The sequence below is a fragment of the Corylus avellana genome, chromosome 2, assembly GCF_965113065.1.
Source record: "Corylus avellana chromosome 2, dhCorAvel1.hap1.2, whole genome shotgun sequence".
In the NCBI taxonomy this organism is placed as follows: domain Eukaryota; kingdom Viridiplantae; phylum Streptophyta; class Magnoliopsida; order Fagales; family Betulaceae; genus Corylus; species Corylus avellana.
This window is the reverse complement of record NC_142491.1, coordinates 19,935,820-19,956,261: the sequence shown is the minus strand read 5'-3', so window position 1 is coordinate 19,956,261 and position 20,442 is coordinate 19,935,820. Positions and strand designations below refer to the sequence as shown.

Here is a 20,442-nt window from a genome sequence, read left to right as displayed (position 1 = left end):
TTCGGGAGCAGATTATACAATTGGCATGAATTCCGGAGTCTCAGAGATTCGACATTTATCTGGGCCTACCTGCTCTTGTAGGTAAATCCTGTATTCAGGAATTTCAAGGTATTGAAGGCCGTGTTCAAAGAAGGGTGTCTGACTGGAAGACCAAGTTTCTCTCTCAGGCGGGGAAGGAGGTTCTCCTAAAAGCGGTGGTCCAAGCAATCCCAACCTATAGCATGAGCATGTTCCTCCTTCGAAATGAGCTGTGTAAGGAGCTCAATTCGATGATGTAGAGCTTCTGGTGGGGACACAAGGAGAATGACAAGAGGATTCGGTGGTTGAGTTGGGAGAAAATGGGTCTCTCCAAAACCCAAGGTGGCATGAGTTTTCGAGACCTTTATTCTTTTAATAAGGCTCTTTTGGCCAAACAGTGCTGGCGGTTGTCTCAATCTCCGAATAGTTTGGTGGGAAAAATTATTAAAGGGAAATATTTCCACCAAGGGTCTTTTCTAGAAGCCAACTTGGGAAGCAGGCCTTCTTTTGCTTGGAGAAGCATCATGGCAGCCAGAGATTTATTCAAGGATGGAGTATTTTGGCGTATTGGTGATAGGAAATCTCTGGCTATTTGGAAGGATAGGTGGATCCTAAAGCCAATCACCCATTGTATCCAAACCCCTTGCAGGATTCTTAATGAAGATGTTAATGTAAATGAACTTTTTGATCCAACTGTGGGTGGCTGGAACCAGGCTCTTATCAGTGAAATATTTGAAGACAAGGAAGCCGAGATTATTTGCAACCTTCCAAGGAGTAAGTATGGGAGGCCGGATAAGATGATTTGGAGAGCATCCCCAATTGGAATTTTCACGGTTAGGAGTGCATACCATTTGGAAATGGAAAGGAAAATGATGCATTCTGGAATGGGATCGAACTAGTCAGGGTGTTCAATTTTGTGGAAGTTTTTATGGAACATGCAGATCCCAAACTCCTCAAAAGTTTTTCTATGGAAGGTGTGTAAAAATATACTCCCTATGAAGGACAATGTATTAAGGAGGGGTGTAGTGAAAGAAGATAAGTGCATCTTTTGTGGTAGTGAGAGAGAAATAGGTTTGCACATCCTTTGGAATTGCCCATCTGCTATGGACGTCTAGGGGGCATGTCGTGGGAAGCTTCAAAAAAGTGCTATCCGTGCTTCTTGTTTCCTGAATGTTTTTGAGCACATGATCAACCGTTGTAGCAGGGAAGAGGTACATCTTTTCGCTATTTTATCCAAGAAGATATGGGCTAGAAGAAATGCAGTGGTCCATGGTGGTGATTTTATGCGTCCGAAAATCTTGGCCCAAGAAGGTGAGACTCTATTTCTCCAATTTTCGGAATTACAAGGACAGCAGGGGAATGCCACAGATGGGGTATGTGGGAGTACAATGAAATGGGCACCACCACCGATTGGTTTGCATAAAGTCAACTGGGATGTCTCTTTTCATTCCAAGCACAAAAGGATGGGGTTGGTATCATAGTGAGGGACCACAAGGGTATGGCAAGTGCAGCAAAAAGCGAAATGATTTAAATGTTTCAAAAACCAGACATGGGCGAAGGTTGGGGAGCTCTTTGGGCAGCAAAATTTTGTGGAGAAATGGATTTCCATGATGTCATTCTAAAAGGAGATTCCCTTAATGTTGTTAAAGCAATTGGGGAATCAGAGGCTAGTTGGAAACCTTTTGGACAGATTGTGGAGGACACAAAGGAGGTTCTGGGATCTCTTTGAACTTGAAAGATTTGTCATGTTAAGAGAGATGCTAACTAGGCTGCACATGGTTTAGCAAAGGAGGCTATGTTATCCATCGTCGAACATTTTTGGATTGAGGATACCCCAAGTTGTATTTCTGACATTGTAAACCTAGAGCTTCAGGCTCTTCTTTCTTAGAGTGTAATTTCCACTCTAGATCTTTGTTCACAATTTTGAAATAAAGTCTTTTGATTCTTTTCACAAAAAAAAAAAATCATACTTTAAGATTTAATAAGACTTGATAGTAAGATTTTTATGTTTGTCTTTATGACAAGCTTTGGCTATAATTTATCAAAGCTTTATGCTCTCTGTAAGAGTTTTATATTCTTGATTTTTTTTAAGGAATGAATATGAAAGATTCTCATATATATATATATATATATATATATATATATATATATATGTCAATTTAATAGGTTATATTAAAAAATTAAATTGTTTAGACCGTAAGTATATATTGGCTTCAACCCGTGCGAGGTTTCATGCTTAGGGCGTATTTGGCATTGCAATTATGGATTGGGTTATTACTTATTAATCAATTCATGCTACAAACTACCCTAACCATGAAGATTTTGTTTATAAATTTATGATATTTGGGTACAGGAAATTGTTAGGTATTTTCTTTGTGTTCTTTTGATTCTAGGTAAATATTTTTAAAAAATCAAAAAAGAAACTGGTCCTTATTTTTCTAACTTTGTTTTTAAAAAATGATATATATCTAAAATTCGGATAACACTTAGCATTTCACTTTTGTACAATAAGAGAAAATATTGGAGAAATGATTTATTTCTTCCTCATATTCTTGTCTCATCTTATCAATTTTCAAAATTATCATTGAATTTGTGGGCCTATGTGTATATGGACTAACAAATCCAGTGATAATTTTAAAAATTGAAAGAAAAAAAAAATCGAAAAAAATTGATGTATAGCAGTAATAGCACGTCTCAATATATTTAATGACAATAAACGAAAGAACAAGAAATATTGGAAAAAATATCCACGAATTTTATGAATGGGTCTGGTCTTCTAATGCTTCCAAGTTCCAATCAATGGCCCATATCTTTTGAAGTGTCCAAAGCCCTGTTGGGTTGGGTGGGAATGTGGGAACATGTTTCAACAAGATGCACGCAAACCGATATTCCTTAAAATGTAATTCCTCGGATTATGTATTATCTTTCTACCAATATAATCTTTCTTAATTTCTTATAATTTTTTTTTAAAAAAATAAATAATATTGCCGGATTTTAGTTCAAGAGTTTGGAATTGCAATAAATAGCTTCCCTGATTTGAAAAGTCACAAATAACTTCGGTGTGATAGGCTTATATAGGGGTTTACAGATTAACCGATTATTGTCTATTAACTGTCTATCGATTGCCATGGAATTATCATCAACCAATAACCGACTTTCAGCAATTAATAAAAAAATGCCCCTATTGACACTGACCAAACTGATATCAATTTCTTCTTCTTTTTTACAGGCCCACGTAAGGGAAGGGGGATGGAGAATTCAAACTAGTGACCTCCACTTCATAAAACGTGGTTCACAACTGATTGAGCTACTCCTTGGGAAAACCAATATCCACTCTTAGATAGGCATAAGTAACAAAAACTTATCCTTCATAAATTTGAGTTATTTTTTTCGAGGGCATCATTGTAAAACTACAAATTTATCTTGACAATTATAGGCAAAATAATATATATATATATATATATTGGCATTAGGGTAGTTCAGCCACCCCTTTCTTACCGAATTTAAAGGTGGTTGTACCACCTCCTAGGCCCTTAGGGGTGGTTCTGCCACTCCCTCTTGCTGAATTTGATGATGGTTCAATTACCCCTAGTGCTAGCCAAAATTGTTTTTGTTCTTATTTTTAACTTTTTTTTAAGATAAATGTGTTTTATTTTTTTAGCCATGATTTGTTATGAGAAAATAATTTATTACACAAATAATGTGAAGTTATTTATCACTTTTGAAACCCTAAAGAATTATTTGTCATAGCCTCAAATTTTAGGGAGTAGTCTAGCACAAAAAAAAAAAAAAAAAAATCTCTAGTGAGCAAAAGGAGAATGCATTATGGTGGATCACAACCATGGTCAATCTGAAAATAATGTTAGACATGAGGCCAAATACAAAATGAAATGTTACATTGGACAAATTTATGTGCATTATGTTGTAGCTTTTTTGAACTTTTCATGCGGTAATCATAGCTTGAAGCGGGGGGAGAATTCTGATGATATTTGCTAGGGCTGTATAAGCGGTGGTGGTTTGCGATTCTTATCTTTAACTGCATTGTTTTAAGTGGTTAACAATTTTGAGTAACCACACCTTTGTATAAGCCTGTCAAGTTTGGACTTCTTGGACATATTTTGGTGTTTTAGCCTATTTTAATGTTTTGGTATGAAATCATATATCAAAACAAAACAATGTCATTTTGCTATATATATATAAAGGTACCACGTCCGCCTATTCTACAGCGAAATTAGTCGGTTAGTTGGATGAAGCCAACCGCCCAATGATATTATTGATTATTAACGGTTTATAACTGTCTTTTGGTTAAAAACCGATTGAATGTCCATGCCATTAATTGATTGGATCCCATTATAAAATGGCTTAAATTACGGTTTTATGAGTGTAAACATGCCGACAAAGATCATCTCTAGAGATAGCCATTTCAGGTTCAATCCTTTATGGTTATTTAGGTTCAGGCCTTCAGGGTCATGGAGATGTGACAACTTCAAAATAATTGTTCAAATATGGGTAAAGCTAAACACAACGCAGGCGTGTCATACGCCGCCCAAATTTTTTTTTTTTTTTTTTTAATATTAAAAAAAAAATTTAAAAAAAAAGTTGTCTGACGTGCTGTGAATCACGACCTGTTCAAACATATGTTAAGAGAAAAAGTATATATATATATATATATATAGATAGATCGAGGATAAGATACGGTCTATAAGCAGTCCTGAGCCAATCAAAATGGATTCCTTGAAATCAGGTAGCTAGTATTCTTAGCCTCACCACGAAGCTATGGTCTACAAAAGTTTTTCAGTTCTTTACTTCGGATGTATTTAGAATGTGTTCACTCTAGAGAATAGATTCGGTTTTTTTTTTTTTTTTCAATAAAATAATGTTTTTGTCAAAAGTAGCTTCGTAGTATTTTTGTGTTCACTCTAAACTTACAAACAAATGTTTTTGAATACTTTTTGTTGCGAATAATATCACCCAATACGCTCCTCAGCTTTATTTTGAAATCTTAAAAACGGGGAATAATTCTAAAAATAAAATAATTTTTAAAATTACAATTTGATTAATTACAAACATAATAATAATTTTAAAAGTCACATTATTCTTAGAGGGATACAAGAAAGACTTGTAGCGGAAGAGTGTTACTAAGTCTCAATCCTTGATTTTCCAAGAGTAATTACTATTTCAAAAAATTTAGATTAAATCCCTTCTCCAAGTCAAATTGGAGTATGAAACACAATCCGGGTCCAATTAAACCTTCTTTCACCCCAAGTCAAATTAACGTAGAAAACCTAATCTAGGTCTAACTCAACATCTCTACCAATAAACAGGCCCATACACCATGTATCAAATTAAAATTGAAATCTTGTGCTTTAGGCATACACAGTCTCCAAGAAATAGAAAATGAAAGATTAGAAGCTCATCGAAGAACATTTAGTTCACCCCGTTTGGAAATTGTTCTAACACTCATCATTATACTTTATTTTTTTAGCATAAAATATATATTTTTTAAGCTTAAGACATAAGTAATATATATGCGGATCAAGATATATAATATATAGTTAATTTACTACCAAAGCAAATAATCAAGCCCATATAATAAGAGCCGGAACTAAAGCCTCCTAAAAATTTTAGAATTTTTCTTAAATTAAATGTTTTTATGAGATAAATCATTTAAAATTAATTTAATTTCTACTTCTTTCAAAGTTTTTTTGTTTTGTTTTTACTCACTTAAAATTATAATTTCGCCATAAAAAAAAAAAAAAAAAACAAAAAAACAAACAAAAAACAGCCGGCATGAGGGTAAATATATAACATAAACAGTAAGACATATATATACAAAATTATTTGCTTCACTTTTAGGAGACACCCATATTAATTAATCACATTTATGTCCACTCAATAAAGCTGCAACTCAAGTTCTATTTACTCATCTACTGCAACACGTAACATGGGTAAGACTGGTAGCACCTCGAAGACTTAGAGGCAATGGTCAAGATGGCAAGCAACATTATTTACCTAATTATTTGAAGCTACACTTAATATACTGTAAACAAAAATGTATGCAAAATGACAAGTGGAAGCAAATTGCTGGCAAATTTAAGTATAGTTATGATATTAAATGCATACATACATTCATGTAAGATAACACATTGAAGGCTGTCATCAACTTATTGTACATATCTTTTTAATAAGAATATTATTTAGAAGACTGTAATAAGACTACTAAACAGTTGGATTAATATTTCTCATTGGTTCAAACATAATTTAATTGAGTTTTTAAACCTTTACTACAATTATATTATATACCCTTTTTATCATGGTTTAGGCACCCCAAACTCTAATCACGGATACTTAAGGCCCGACACATAGATAATCACGAAAGTTTAATTTAAGCACCAACTAACCGGACAGTTTGAAGGTCAAGTGAGTCACGTCAACGGTGTTCGTTGGATCATGCATGATAATCAACACCTGATTTTATTACCATAAATGTCTTCGGGATTGGTATAGCTTTATAAGGATCAGTGGATCACCAACTCCAAATTTCGAAGTCATAAATCTAAATTAGCAATAACTACCACTGAGATCGGAGGGTTTTTGATTGACTGGGGTTTAATTTTATACGGTGACCGATCGCACAGTGTAAATAATACACAAACAGTCCATAATTGATCGTACAGTGTAAATAAACCCGACCAGCCGACCTACAGTCTTCTAGCCGCCTGGTTCACCACGTGCATGAAACTCTACGGCCTACGGTGGTCCTCACTAGTCGGCTCGGGAATCAACGGCGAGATTTAAATAATTGCATCAGTGAACAGAGGGTAATTAATTTTGAGAAGTGATCTAAGGGTTTTTAAATTAAAAAAAATATATAATTTTCTCTCTTTCTCTCGTTTGTCATTTATAGTTTGTCACGTTAATTTTAAAAAAATTTTAGGTCATTTATTTGACTCTCTAACACTTTTTATTAATTTTTCATATTTTACTATAAATTTAATAAAAGAAGTTATTTCAAAATAGACATAAATTTTCTTAAAATTAGTTAAGAGGAAATATCTTTCAACCTATTTAAAATAGTGCTAAGTGTCTATAAACATTTAAAGGATACAATAAATTTAGTATAAGTTAGTAAACTGGCATTAATGATGTTATGAATTTAACGTATCTTTCAAATGTTTATAAACACTTGTCACTATTTTAAATGAGTTGAAATATATTTCCTTCAAATCAGTTTGAAGAAAATTTTTGTAATAGATCAATTATTATATTTATGAGGTTCACTATTAACTTACGTAAATGAAAGAGAAATTATAGTGTCAATATTTTTTTTTATTATTTGGCCAATTTCATCTTACAAATTAACTAAAATTTTCTCATAACATTAACTTATGTAAGTTCTACATAAATCTACAAACCTAATAGTTAATATATTAAATTAATAAGAAAATATAAGTTATATATAAAGAACTTATTAACTCTTAACATATCTGATTAGAGGAGATGAGTCGAATTAGAAAGTGACATGTGGTACTATATATATATATATATATATATATATATATTTTCCCTCTGTTTCTGAGACCGCACATCAACGTGAAAGCTTGAAATAGGAAAGTGTGTTTAATGTTTAATGCAACGGTTGTCTACGCAAACCACATCGGAGAAAGAATGCTTCTCTTCCACACAATGTCAGACTCGTCAGCAGCAGCAGCCTCGGTCCCACATCTCTTTTAGGTCCCTTGCAAGTTGCAACGGTCCAGATTACTGCACTAGATCGTACGGTCACTGGAAAGAACTCTTTTACTTTTCATCGTCCGGTTTATTGCTAACTTTTAATTACATTCAAAGGATTTGCACTGAAAAACATTTTAATTAAAAGCGTGTACTTTAACTCAGTACAGGTAAAAATTATTAAAATTAACATTTTTTTATTAAATTTTATTGAATAAGTGCTTTAGATAGTATCAAGTATTTTTATAATTTTTAAGGTATTCAATGTGTACAATTTGGAGTTTTTTTTTTTTTTTTTTGGAATCTTGGAGTATATTTTTTAGTGTGTGGGTGTGGTCGTGTGGAGTGCTTTTTAATTTTTAGTTTGAAAATGTGTGATATAACATAAAAATGAAAATAATTTTTGTGTTTTGAAAAGTATTTTGTATTATAAGTTATTTGTTAATGTCTTCAATTTAAGAATATACAATAAAAGAGTTGAATACAATTTTTGGTACTTGTGGTTGGGCTCAAAATCAAACAGATTCCCCGGTTTCAAAAAGTGTTTAAACTTGTACATGTGATTATTGAAAATACATACTTGGTATTTCTGTCCATGTTCTGTCCAAATATTTAATGGATCTCCACATCAGCAAGCGTAAAATGGTAACACATGTCCTGAATGCCACATATTGATACCAAATTATCAGATTGGATGATGTGGTATTATATCATAGGTGGTACCGGAAATGCTAGAATATAATCATTTCCCCACATTTGGCCCATCAAAAGCTGATGTGGCAGACCACTTTTATTATTTTATTATTAAAAATCTTTTAATTTTTAAATCAAAATTAAAACAATAAAAAACAAAAAATAAGTTGCAAGGGGTGGCTTCGGCCACTCCAAACCGCCAGTCTGGGGGTGGTTCAAATTTTTTTTTTTTTTTATTTTAGCCATTAAGGCTGGCTGGACCACCCCCAAGGGCCTAAGGTTAGCTTCGGCCACCTTAGAAGCCAAAATTGGGGTGGCTAGCCACCCCTTACAACCTCTTTTTAGTTTTTTGTTGTTTTAATTTTGATTTAAAAATTAAAATTTTTTTAATAATAAAATAATAAAAGTGTCTTGCGACATTAGCTTTTGATAGGCCAAATGTAGGAAAATGATTGCATTTTAGCATTTCCCTAGGTGGTACCTATGCTTTGGGTGCCGCATAAACTGCAAAAAATAATAAAATTATGGTAACTAGAATAATATATATATTTTTTTTTTAAAAAAAAAACAAAACAAAAATGGTAGAAATTTGGGAGTGGCCGGCCACCCCCATTTTAGCAAGCCACCCTTAGTGGCCAGCAAGGGGGTAGCTGAACCACTCCTATAGAGCATGTGGGTGGTTTGGCCACACCCAAGGGCTAGCCCTAATTTCTTTTTCTTTTTTTGGTTGGCCACCCTCATATGTCATAAGAGTGGTTCAACCACCCCTTTGCTTGAGCTTCCCCCTCAGCTAAAAATGGAGATGCTTGGCCAACTCCAATTTTCTACTTTTTTATTTTTTATTTTTTTAAAAAAATTATTTAATTTAATTTTAGTTATCATTATTTTATTATTTTTTGCAGCATATGTGGTGGCACCATAAGCATAGGTACATATAATGCCACATCATCCAATCTTCTGATTTGGCATCAATATGTGGCATTTGGGACATGTGCCATTATTTTATGTGAGCTGACATGGAGATCTGTTAAATATTTGGACAGAATATGGACAAAAGTACCAAGTGTGTATTTTCAATAATCACAGATACCAATTGGAACACTTTTAAAACCGAGAGATCCGTTTGATTTTGAGCCTAATCATAAGTACCAAAATTACATTTAACCCAAAATAAAAAGCAGTAAACGAAGTCGTTTAATAAATATAGCCCAGTCTGTAACTATCATTTCAAGTCAACAGTTAAAGATTTTTTTCAGTCCAGTATTTATTACTTTTAAAAATGTAGTGAAAGGGCTATAAATACAGAATTGATAAACGTGAAAATTATTGATGTGATAAAATTTATTCTCAATCATTTAATTTAAAAACAACGGTCAATATTTTAAGACTGTACTTGATATTATGAAAAGATCCTAATCCGTGATGTAATCTTAAATTTAAACCTTATCGTGAACCTCTCATTTAATTTTAAAATAACTCAATAATTAATCCTAAAGTTCATTGAACACACACATGTGAGAAGATATCACAATTTTCTTACTTCTCAAGTTGCATTAAAGAGGATGGAAGTCAAACGAACGACTTAATAAACATCTTCCAATCTGACGCTTGGGGTGGAGATGCCACGGCACATACTCTGAGAACGCCCGCTTTACAATTAATCCCCCCGCGAAAAATTAACCGCCGTTTCCAATCTCACATCCAAATTCGCTCCGTTACCCGCCCGAATCGACAAAACCCCGTTTCCGTCGAGTGTAGCAGTACGTTGATAAGGGGTACAGAGTGGGACCCGTTGGTAAAGTCCGTGTCGGGTGCTCGGCCCTGCCTGCAGACGCCGTCTCTTTTGCTTTTGTTTGGCTTTTGCCACCACATCATCATCATCATCATGGGTAGCAGGAAGTATTACCACTAGCATTACCGTACTGTAGAGCATATATAAATATAACATAGGAAAGAGGACCAGAGGGGAGGGGAGAATAGAGAAAGTGTGAACTGTGAGAGCTTTTTTTTTTCATATCTGCTTTTGCTTTTTGCTTGCATCAATCACAACCACGTTACCATTTTCAGACCACGCGAGAGGGAAAGCGAGAGAGCTCCAATTGCCTGAGCTACGCCTCATTGTAACAAATGTGCGCCTGAGAGCTTGAGATTTGTACTGACCGTCCGATCTTGGGAATCAGAATGGGCAGCGTGTCGGAGGAGGAGGGGTCCGGCTCCGAGCAGAGTGAGCGCTGTGGGAGCTACAGTCCCAGCGCTGACATCAGCGAGTCTGAGAGCTGCAGTAGCTTCTCGTGCCGGCGGTTCGACGCCGAGGGCGGCGGTTCGAGTTCGATGACGTCGTCTCCCCATCAAGTCGCCGGGAATTTCGGTTTTCCTGCGACGGTGATGCTGCCGGTGATTGCAGGCAAGGATGTGGTTTGGGATGAGAAGCCTGAGAAACGGGAAACCGATTTGTCCGGTACTTTATCTTCGTTTGTTTTGTGTGTTTATTTTTAGTAATTATTGGATATCTTGCCTCTAAATTTGTTGCTAAATCGAGACAGTGAATGAGATTAATGCTTATTTTTTGGTTTTATTCGAGTACATTTAATTCTCTTCGCTGCTTGAGCTGCTGTTGTCTTTGTTTGTATCGTTGCTTGAGCTTCTGTTGTCGTTGTTTGTATCGTCAGGAAAATGGGACTCGAATTGGCTTTGCCGATTCACTGTAAAATGAGAAATACACTTGAAAGTTTGTGTCTTTGATTAATTTGTGTGTTAAGTTTTTTCTTTTATACCGATTTTCCTCCGGTTTCTCTGCAACCAAACACGGATTTATACTGTTTATAGTTAAACTGAGAACTAAGACTCTGCAATTTTAGAAGGAAATTTTTAATTGATTTGAACTTTTTTTTTCTTAATTTTCAAAAGAGGTTGAGATGATGAAGGAGAGGTTCGCAAAGCTTCTTCTTGGAGAAGACATGTCTGGAGGAGGGAAAGGAGTGTGCACTGCCCTCGCCATCTCAAACGCCATTACCAATCTCTCTGGTCAGTTTGATATGTATATGTTTTTGGAATGTTTTGGTTGTTACGGCGCTGAAGTTTAATTTCGTTTTCCATGGCAGCGACTGTGTTTGGTGAGCTGTGGAGGTTAGAGCCACTGGCGCCGCAGAAGAAGGCAATGTGGCACCGAGAAATGGAGTGGCTCTTATGCGTAAGCGATTCCATAGTTGAGCTCGTTCCTTCGATACAACAGTTTCCTGGTGGGGGCACATATGAAGTAATGGCGACACGACCACGCTCAGATTTGTACGTGAATCTACCCGCGCTGAAGAAGCTCGATGCAATGCTGATTAGTATGCTTGATGGGTTTTGCGATACAGAGTTTTGGTATGTTGATAGGGGGATAGTTGTGGGTGAATCAAATGATTGTGACGCCTATGGATCGTGTGGTGGGAGGCCTTCGATTAGGCAGGAAGAGAAGTGGTGGCTGCCCTGTCCGAAAGTGCAGTCGTGTGGGTTGTCGGAGGATGCCAGGAAGAGGTTGCAGCAGTGCAGGGACTGCACGAACCAGATATTGAAGGCAGCCTTGGCAATTAATAGTGGTGTGCTAGCTGAGATGGAGATCCCCAGTGCTTTCTTGGAGACCTTGCCCAAGGTATGAGTTTCTATGCTGCTTGAATTATAATGTCAACATGACACAGCCAAAGGCTAAACTTGCTAACACAGTAGCACATATTCACTGGTTTTGCTTCATGGATTAGTATGCATCTCATTAATTTGCTGGGTTCGCAGCTTATAAGTGGTCTGTGTTATCTTAATGCTGGTTATGGCCTGTGCATTAGTCTTGGAAGAATGTTGCTCCTAAGTGAGGATTATTTCTTTTTTATATGCAGTAGATCCATAGTCCAATAGAGTTTGGAAATTGGGCGACGCTTAAATCTGAGGTTATCTAGTTCCTTTGTATTTTGGTGTCCTTTGACAATCTTGCTGGAGCTTTGTCATTCGATAATGTCCCTTAGAATTGGTGAAACCCTTGAATTTTATCGTTTGATTAGCTAATGGCTCTTATTCTCAAAGAAACTAAGTCTGGATGTCTATTTTATGCCTTATTTGATTTGAACAGTATAAGTTGTTTATGATGTCTTAATCTAATTGTAGAGCTGAATAGAATTCAACATATCATAACAATAGCAAATTCAGAAACTGGTTATAGTTGATTTCTATTAACGTTTCATTTTATTCCTTCTGTTGTCTGAATGCATTGCAGAGTGGAAAAGCTTGTCTTGGTGATATCATTTATCGCTACATAACTGCTGACCTGTTCTCACCAGAATGTCTACTTGATTGCCTGGACCTTTCATCTGAGCATCACACTCTGGAGATAGCTAACAGGATAGAAGCAGCAGTCCATGTCTGGAAGCGAAAAAACCAGAGGAAACATGCAAATCACAAGAAATCTAGGCGCTCGTCTTGGGGTGGCAAGGTCAAGGGCCTTGTAGCTGATGCTGCGAAGAATCATTTTTTAGCCCAAAGAGCAGAGACCCTCTTACAGAGCTTGAGGCTTCGTTTCCCTGGCCTCCCACAAACTGCATTGGATATGAATAAGATCCAGTACAATAAGGTATTATGCCCTGATAACCTTTTATTGCCCAGTAAATCTCACATTACACACACACAAACACACTGCTTTAATTATTGATGCCAAATATGCAATGACTCACTTTTTTGGTATATTCACAACAATTAGCTCACCCCCGTTATTTAGTTGTCAATACAGTGTGGCTCTAATGGTGCGGTGAGGAAAAGGAATTTCTTGGGAATTTAGGGGCATTGTGATTTAGAGGTTTGGTGCATCCTTGTGCCAGTACAAGCTACCGAGCATATGTCATATTCACAATATTGATGGGCTGTAACAACAAATAGTTCAAGAGACCTTGATAGTAGACAATTGGAGTAATTTCCTGGATCCATTTTTGTAGTGGGACCTTTAGTAGGGGACCTTAGGAGGCAAAGTCACAGGTCTCGTCATAATCTTGTTTAGTAAAGGAGAGAGGAAAAGAGGGGGTAAAAGATGAGAGTTAATGATCAATAGTTATTTTTTGTACATTTCGTCTCTTTAAAGAAGGTTCCCGGTTTGTCATTACCATGCCTTGGCCATTCAATACGTTGTGGTAGAAGACGATAAGAACTTTCCAGTCATGTAAATATTGAAAGCATTTATTTCTTGCAGGATGTAGGGCAGTCAATTCTTGAAAGCTACTCAAGGGTGATGGAAAGCTTGGCCTTTAACATAACGGCCAGAATAGATGATGTTCTTTACGTCGATGATGCGACGAAGCGTTGTGCTGCAGCCGAAACAATGTCCATTTTCAGCAGGGGTGGTCTTGGTGGTATTCCTATTCAGAAACGGATGTCTCCGAGCCCCTTCTCGATCCACCACACCCCATACGCCTCTCCGTTTGCAACTCCGACCTTCTGTTCTTCCACTCCGGTAATGGGAAGCCCAGGGAGGGCACCTTCCTCTCTTAAAAGGACTGGTCTTAAGGAAGCAACTGACATGAAGTCAGAAAAACTAGTCCCGGCAGAATATGACAAAGTGTGGTCATATGCTGGGAACGTCAGTGCAAGAAGAGATCCCGGAAATGCTCCAGAGCGAGATTGACTTCTTCTATAGGTGCTGGTAAGTTGAAACACCTAATCAAAAACTAACAACGAAGCTGTAGAGCTGGTCTGGAAGGCGGATAGCCTTGAGGCTGTGACTGAGAATGAGAAATATCGGAGAGAGGGGGGGATAATATTGTATATGCATTAGCAATAGAATTAGGTGGTTTATTAAAGTTTTGAGATTAGATCATGGCTTTTCATCAGGTGATAGGTGAAAAGAGAGGAGATTATGATTTTCTTATATTTTCAATGCTTTCTGAAGTTTACTTTTCAAATGGCAAAGCTGATCGATCTCGCCTTCCTGCCAAGAGCATGATTGATTACTAACGACGAAAAAGAGTTGTTAATCAAATCCATGCTTCCAGTTGTAACATGAAGATGGTATTGCAGATCTAGAATGAGCACAAACAAAAGCAATTAAAATATTTCCTGGGAAATTAACATTGCAAGTAATGCATATATCACTCCCGTGCAAATGGAAAGAAATTCTTTCAATCTATGTTCAAAGCACTCGTCGTCGAAGTTTACACTTTCCAAAACAATTCCATTTGTGAATGTATTTCTTCACTCTTTAAATACACGATTTTGCTCTCGGGTTGATCTACCATTATCATTATAAGTTCCAGTGAAGGTGTTTTTTTTTTTTTTTTTTTTTTTTTGAAAAGGGAGAAAAGAGGTTAAAGGGGGATTGGAACACTGTACTACGATTTTTCTTGTTCCAAAACTTAAGATTGGTTGTTGATTTTGGATGATATTTGCATTAAATCTAATTGTTTGATAACCAAATAAAAATAGTATGTTTGTGCCCACAGCATATGCTAAACTGGGCCGTCTGAGAAAAATGTAAAGAGAAGGAAATATATTACTGATCAGCATACACATTCTACTCAAAGGTAGAATTGGAGAACTTCAAAAAGCACTCAACAACAATCATTTACTATATGCTGATGGCATAGTAATTCTCCGAAATGATTAAGCAATTCAGAAGTGATCCAATAAGATATGAGAAGTTCCTGGCTGGCCAAAATCATGCACTGTGCCAACTCCATCGTGTCAAAGGCCAAAATAATGTGTATAAGAAGATTCATGGCTCCAGATCCCTACAAGCATCAAGTTGTTTGGCTATTTACCTGACGGCCCAGAAAAACAAGAAAATGATCTTCACTTCACAAGGCCAGTTCTTCAAATTGATTTTGCACCTGTCCCAGTCACCCAATTAGCACTTCACACACCATGTATTGACAACAGATACTTATATATGTGATATAAATTAAAAGTTAAAATTATAATTAACAATTAACTTGAATTAGTATTTCAGATTTTCAGCAACAAAACACCAGGGACCTGAGAAAGAAAATTGTAGAGAGAGAAAGAACCAAGGTTGCAGAGATCCTCATTCAGAAGAACCAGGATATGGGTTAAGGGATGAGATAGTAAGTTGAGAAAAATTTCCAATTTTCCATGAACACCAAATAAATTGAAAATAAAGAATGTGCAGTCAGATTTGTGGTCGCTTCACAAGAAGACTGCTTTGGGGAGTTGAAAGCCATACTGCAATAGTTGACTAACTCCTGAAATTCTATTTCTCTGAGGTTCACTTATTAACCACTTGGAGAGCTCGGCTCAAACTCGCCCTTCCAGAAGGTCACACCCAAAGGGTGGCTTCTCAAGGTGTTCACTTCAAATAAATGCCCCTAAAGGTGCTCACATTGATGGATCTGAAACAGGAAGGAGGAAGCTTGAAACAACTTCAATTCTTATCAACTGTAAGTCGCAGCTTTCATGTCATGGGCCTTTAACATGGCTAAATGCTCTAAGTGGGTGCACTGTCCCAAGGGAGGAGGGATCTCTGCTGCTTCAAGAATAGCTAATGCTCAAGGCAACTGTCCTTGGAGCCTGCCTATTCACTAGATAATAGTCAAACCTGGCCCTGCAGATCCTATGAATGGCAGATCCTCAAATCAAGAGGCCCAGGAACATGTGCATAGAATATGCTTCCTAAGGCCTACCATATTTCACAAAGCATCACAAGTGACTATAATTAAGGCAAAATGCCTTGACTTACTCTGTTGCCTACGGAGCTTTTGCTATCAAACTAATTACTGGAAGATCTCTCCCAACTAAGAATCCTTTACCCATAAATGTTTCCATGTCACGCATGATAAACATACTAATATTTTGCTAGACGTGAACAAAAGAGTTGAGTACATGTATTATTATTTTTGTCAGGCTCCGCTTAGTAGTTCTCGTACGCCCTTGTTAAATTTCAAAATTCTCACATGCTAAGATCAATAGTCCTTGACTGCCACATTAATTCTTTCGAAATCTTCGATAGTTGTCAACTGTTTGTTTTGTCTACTAAACCATTATCCCATTCATGGATTTAAACCAATTATTCTGTCCATCACTGGGACATTTTCTCAACCATTGAGCCTTAGCCAAAGAAAAAAGATAACTACGGAAATAAAAATGAGCACTAGAGATTGACATGGTTATATACAAGTAGTAACTCAGCACGCCATAACCTACAACAATGAGAAAATGGAGCATATCACAAAAGGTTTTACAGGCCACACAGTGGCCAACTTTAAAAATATCCGTGTTTAACAATGACATTAACTTAGAGTCAACAATTAGAGCATTTTGTAAGAACTCCTTTCAGTTCTAGCACTGTTTTCTGCCTAAGTTAACAATGCATACAACTGTGTTTTAACACATAATTTATAATGTTCGAGAACTATAAAAAATTGATTTTTCTTTCACAAGTTTAGATCAGTCGAATTTTTGCCTCTCAGGTTTTCAAAGCTTTTCTCAATTCCTAGGCTCCATTTTTTATTTTTTATTTTTTTCAAAATATACAAGTGCTTTCATGATCAATAAAGAGTGAAAACTCCAAGTTCTGAGAAGACCTTATCTGATGTTTTACAGGTTAGATAAGGTAAGACATAATATTGCATATTACATGCAGCATGGAAGAAATGCTTACAAGTTGGGTTATGTCAAATGTTATCTTATAGCCCATTGCTAACTAGCCATCGATGCCAAAGAACTCCTCCATTCAAGAAATCCCCTTAAACCCCTTTGTTGTCAAAGAAAGCAGTTCACAAACCAAGGCCACAACACCACCTAATATAATTCCTCTTCCCAACCAAATGATTATCTTGAAACAATACCAGACAAACTTTACTCTATGTGGCACATTCACAGCTTTGAACCAAAAGTTGTTCACCACATAAAGACATAATACCATTTATACTCCACAACAAACCAAAAGTGAGCGCTAAATTCATTTCTAATTGCTTAAAGCAGCAAGGTATCACTTTATAACATATATAAACTAGCAACTAAGGAATGGAAATTCTCATCTTCAAAAATGGCTCTTTACAAATTGTTTGTACCAAGCATTGATAATTAAGAATGTAGCATCTTAAGCAAACTTTACTGCACACATTTGTTAATGCAATCATATGAACCTATATAACAACTGTGGCAAGTAAAAGGCTTAAAAATTGCAAAGGGAAAATACTCACTGTCAAATTTGTTGCCGCAACCCAATCCGGAGGCGGCCAGAACAGCTTTGAATACTCCGGACAATCTGCCAAATGTGCAATACTACCATTATCCAAATCAAAGACACATATATCCCGACCCTTGAAAACTCCATCACTGCCACCACTGCCACCACTGCCACTACCTTCTTCACCCCATGTGTAGAAGAAATTATCTGTAAACAGCACACAATTCCCTTTGATACACCCCGACAACGACAACTCCGCCACTGAGGCCGAAAATGCACAATCATCTCCCAAGAACAACACCCTATCTCTCAAGTTCTCCACCTCCACCCACCTCTTCCCCTCTATATCCAACCTAAAAACTTTAAACCGAACTGCCCTCTCCCCAGCAACGTACTGATCAAAAACCTCCTCAACATCAATATCTTCGTCATCACCAACAAACACATCCCCAGCACTTAAATACATATCAACCAACAACAACCCTCCATTTGATTCTACCAGAAACTTCTTATCCCCGCCATACACAGACTCAGCAACCAAGGTCACATCCAACGACAACCCGACAAGCACGGCCCTCCCCGTGCCGTCAACCGCGTAGAACTCCCCTTGAAACAGGGCAACATCGTCGTACGGCGAAGGCATGTCATGAATTATCGTCCACCGCTTGTCGCCAGACTTGAACATAGCTAATTTCCCCGAAACGTGAATCGTGAGCAGCGAGAATGCCTCTTCAATTCCTCCACAACCCGAGCTCATAAACACAACTTTTTCCATGTACAAGTTTCCCAAATCGCCAAAAGCGTCCCCGAATGGTCGGTAATTCATGTAGTGTAGAACATATTCTTGTCCCAATTCGAATACTATGAAGTGGGTTAGGTTCATTGTGTTAGGGAAAGATGTGGGCATGGGTCTGAGTTGGATCCGAGAGAGTGGGTTCAGCAAGCGCATTCGATTCGGATACAACTCTTCGACTTTGACAAGCCAGGATGAATTGGATGATTGGGAACGAGGATCGGTGGTTGCGATGAGGAATATAGAGCGCCGGGAGAGGTGGAAGCCCCAGCTGGAGTCCGTGATTCCGTCGCATTGAAGGAAGGGGAAACGGCCAGGCAAGCGCAGGAGGGGTCTGGGTGAGACGGAAGATCGCCACCAGGAGCAGACTGATCGAAAGCGGAGCATGTAGAAGGGGCTGTTGAGGCGTTCGGCGATTACGCCAAGGATTTCCTTGGGGAGTTGGGACCAATCTGCCATTGAAGACTTTTTTTTTTTTTTTTTTTCTCGGGAAAGCGTGAGAGAACAGAGAAGAAAGCGAAGAGAAAATCTGAAAATGGCACGCTTGTGGAAGGATACTGCCACGTGGGATAGTGCAGATGAAGCCAAAAAGTGGAGGGCGATGGCAAAAATGGTATGTATAATATCGATACCGTAAATATAATATGTATGGTATTATTCAAACTATATAATATTTCACGAAATGGTAAAGAATGATTTTTCAAAAATATAAATACTTTCCATACTTTAAAATCATCTATCTATAAATTCAGATGGTCTGCGAATAAAAAATAGATGGCAAAGTATCAGGTCGTTTTTGTTAAAATTTTTGTTTTCTTCTTTTAAAATTAATAAACAACTCAAATACAAAAACAATTTTTTTAAATTTATATCATATCAAAATAATTTTTCAATATATATATATATATATCAACAAATATACTATTGTATAAACCAAAACATCAATGGAACTTGTTGGGGTTGGCAAATGTCAGAGAATTAAATTAGTGACATTTGTTTTTATGAGTGGTAGTCGGTAGGGGTTGGCAAAACCCACCCTGCCTACCCTGATCCACACCGATCCGCCCTACCCCGCTCGCTTAATTTCCCTCACAAAAAAGCAAATTAGGTTAAATATTAGGATATCTGCATGGGGCATGTCGGATTGCGAGTAGCATTTTTTAAATTTTCAAGGGTACCTGCCCCGCCTCGCAATATAACTCAACCCTAAAAAAAAACCTAATACCCACATCTCCAGCATCTTCTTCTTCTTCTTCCTTCTCCTTTGCGCCTCTCTCTCTCTCTTTCTCCTACGGCTCTCTCCCTCTTCATCTCTCTTTAGCGGTCTCGTCCTAGTTGTCTGTAGCTCTCTTGGGTTCCAAACCCTAGTCACCTGTCCAAACCTGCATCACTTGCCCCTCAAAACCCAAAATCCGACGGATATTGTTCATTATAGCTGGATTGCGGGTCTCATTTTTAGTACCTGTAACCTGTAGGTGCGGGTACCGACCCTACACGTGCCCACCCTAATGAGTGGTAGTTTTCAATCATCTTTTTAGTAATTTTCTTTAGAGGTTAATAACTAAATTTGACAAAGATGATCAATTAAATCAAATTGAGTGCTCAGAAAATTAAATGGAGAGTTTTTAAAATTTGAAAGTATTTTTAGAACGTGCAGATGGTGTTAAGCAAAGTTTTCAAAAAAAAAAAAAAAGAGAGAGAGAAAAGAAAACTGCAATCGTGAGTGTCCGTATGTATAAAAGAATAAAAAAAGGTTTCGGGCGGAAATTAGTGGCTCCGGTCAAAAGCTTGTAGAGTAGTAGACCCTTCGTGCTCGTTTGGGAGTGCAATTTTAATAAGTGCGATTTTAAAAATTGAGTTTTTAAAATTGTATAGGCGTTTGGTAAAACATGTTAAAAAATATTTTTTTTTTTTATCAATTGAGTGTTTGGATAACATTAGTATATAATTGCGGTTTCATGACCAAATAGGTAAATATTGCACCAAATATTATTTTAAACAAAATTATAATTTTAATTTAAATACGCATTTTTTTTTTAAATAAGCA

General features: G+C 36.9%; 2 protein-coding genes across 2 annotated transcripts; one reads left to right on the top strand and one right to left on the bottom strand.

Moving 5' to 3' along the window:
• Positions 1-10,399: 10,399 nt before the first annotated feature.
• ROPGEF1 (rho guanyl-nucleotide exchange factor 1) lies at positions 10,400-14,275 on the top strand. The gene is made up of 5 exons (XM_059588744.2): positions 10,400-10,900; positions 11,350-11,466; positions 11,544-12,076; positions 12,689-13,042; positions 13,652-14,275. Exons 1-5 carry the CDS (start codon positions 10,624-10,626, stop codon positions 14,081-14,083), a joined length of 1,713 nt encoding a protein of 570 aa, XP_059444727.1. The 5' UTR covers positions 10,400-10,623; the 3' UTR covers positions 14,084-14,275.
• Positions 14,276-14,929: 654 nt separating this feature from the next.
• LOC132176520 (F-box SKIP23-like protein (DUF295)) lies at positions 14,930-18,927 on the bottom strand. Its single transcript, XM_059588755.2, has 2 exons — positions 17,616-18,927; positions 14,930-15,284 (listed from the first exon to the last, which is right to left on the bottom strand). Exons 1-2 carry the CDS (start codon positions 18,852-18,854, stop codon positions 15,252-15,254), a joined length of 1,272 nt encoding a protein of 423 aa, XP_059444738.2. The 5' UTR covers positions 18,855-18,927; the 3' UTR covers positions 14,930-15,251.
• Positions 18,928-20,442: the final 1,515 nt, after the last annotated feature.

Bases quoted from the DNA above. Each gene is read 5' to 3' on its own strand.
- LOC132176520 (XM_059588755.2), bottom strand. From the start codon at position 18,854: ATGGCAGATTGGTCCCAACTCCCCAAGGAAATCCTTGGCGTAATCGCC. The intron at 15,285-17,615 runs GTGAGTATTTTC...TGACTGGGACAG, and splicing joins TTGCGGCAACAAATTTGACA to GTGCAAAATCAATTTGAAGA.
- ROPGEF1 (XM_059588744.2), top strand. From the start codon at position 10,624: ATGGGCAGCGTGTCGGAGGAGGAGGGGTCCGGCTCCGAGCAGAGTGAG. The intron at 12,077-12,688 runs GTATGAGTTTCT...AATGCATTGCAG, and splicing joins TCTTGGAGACCTTGCCCAAG to AGTGGAAAAGCTTGTCTTGG. The intron at 13,043-13,651 runs GTATTATGCCCT...TATTTCTTGCAG, and splicing joins ATAAGATCCAGTACAATAAG to GATGTAGGGCAGTCAATTCT.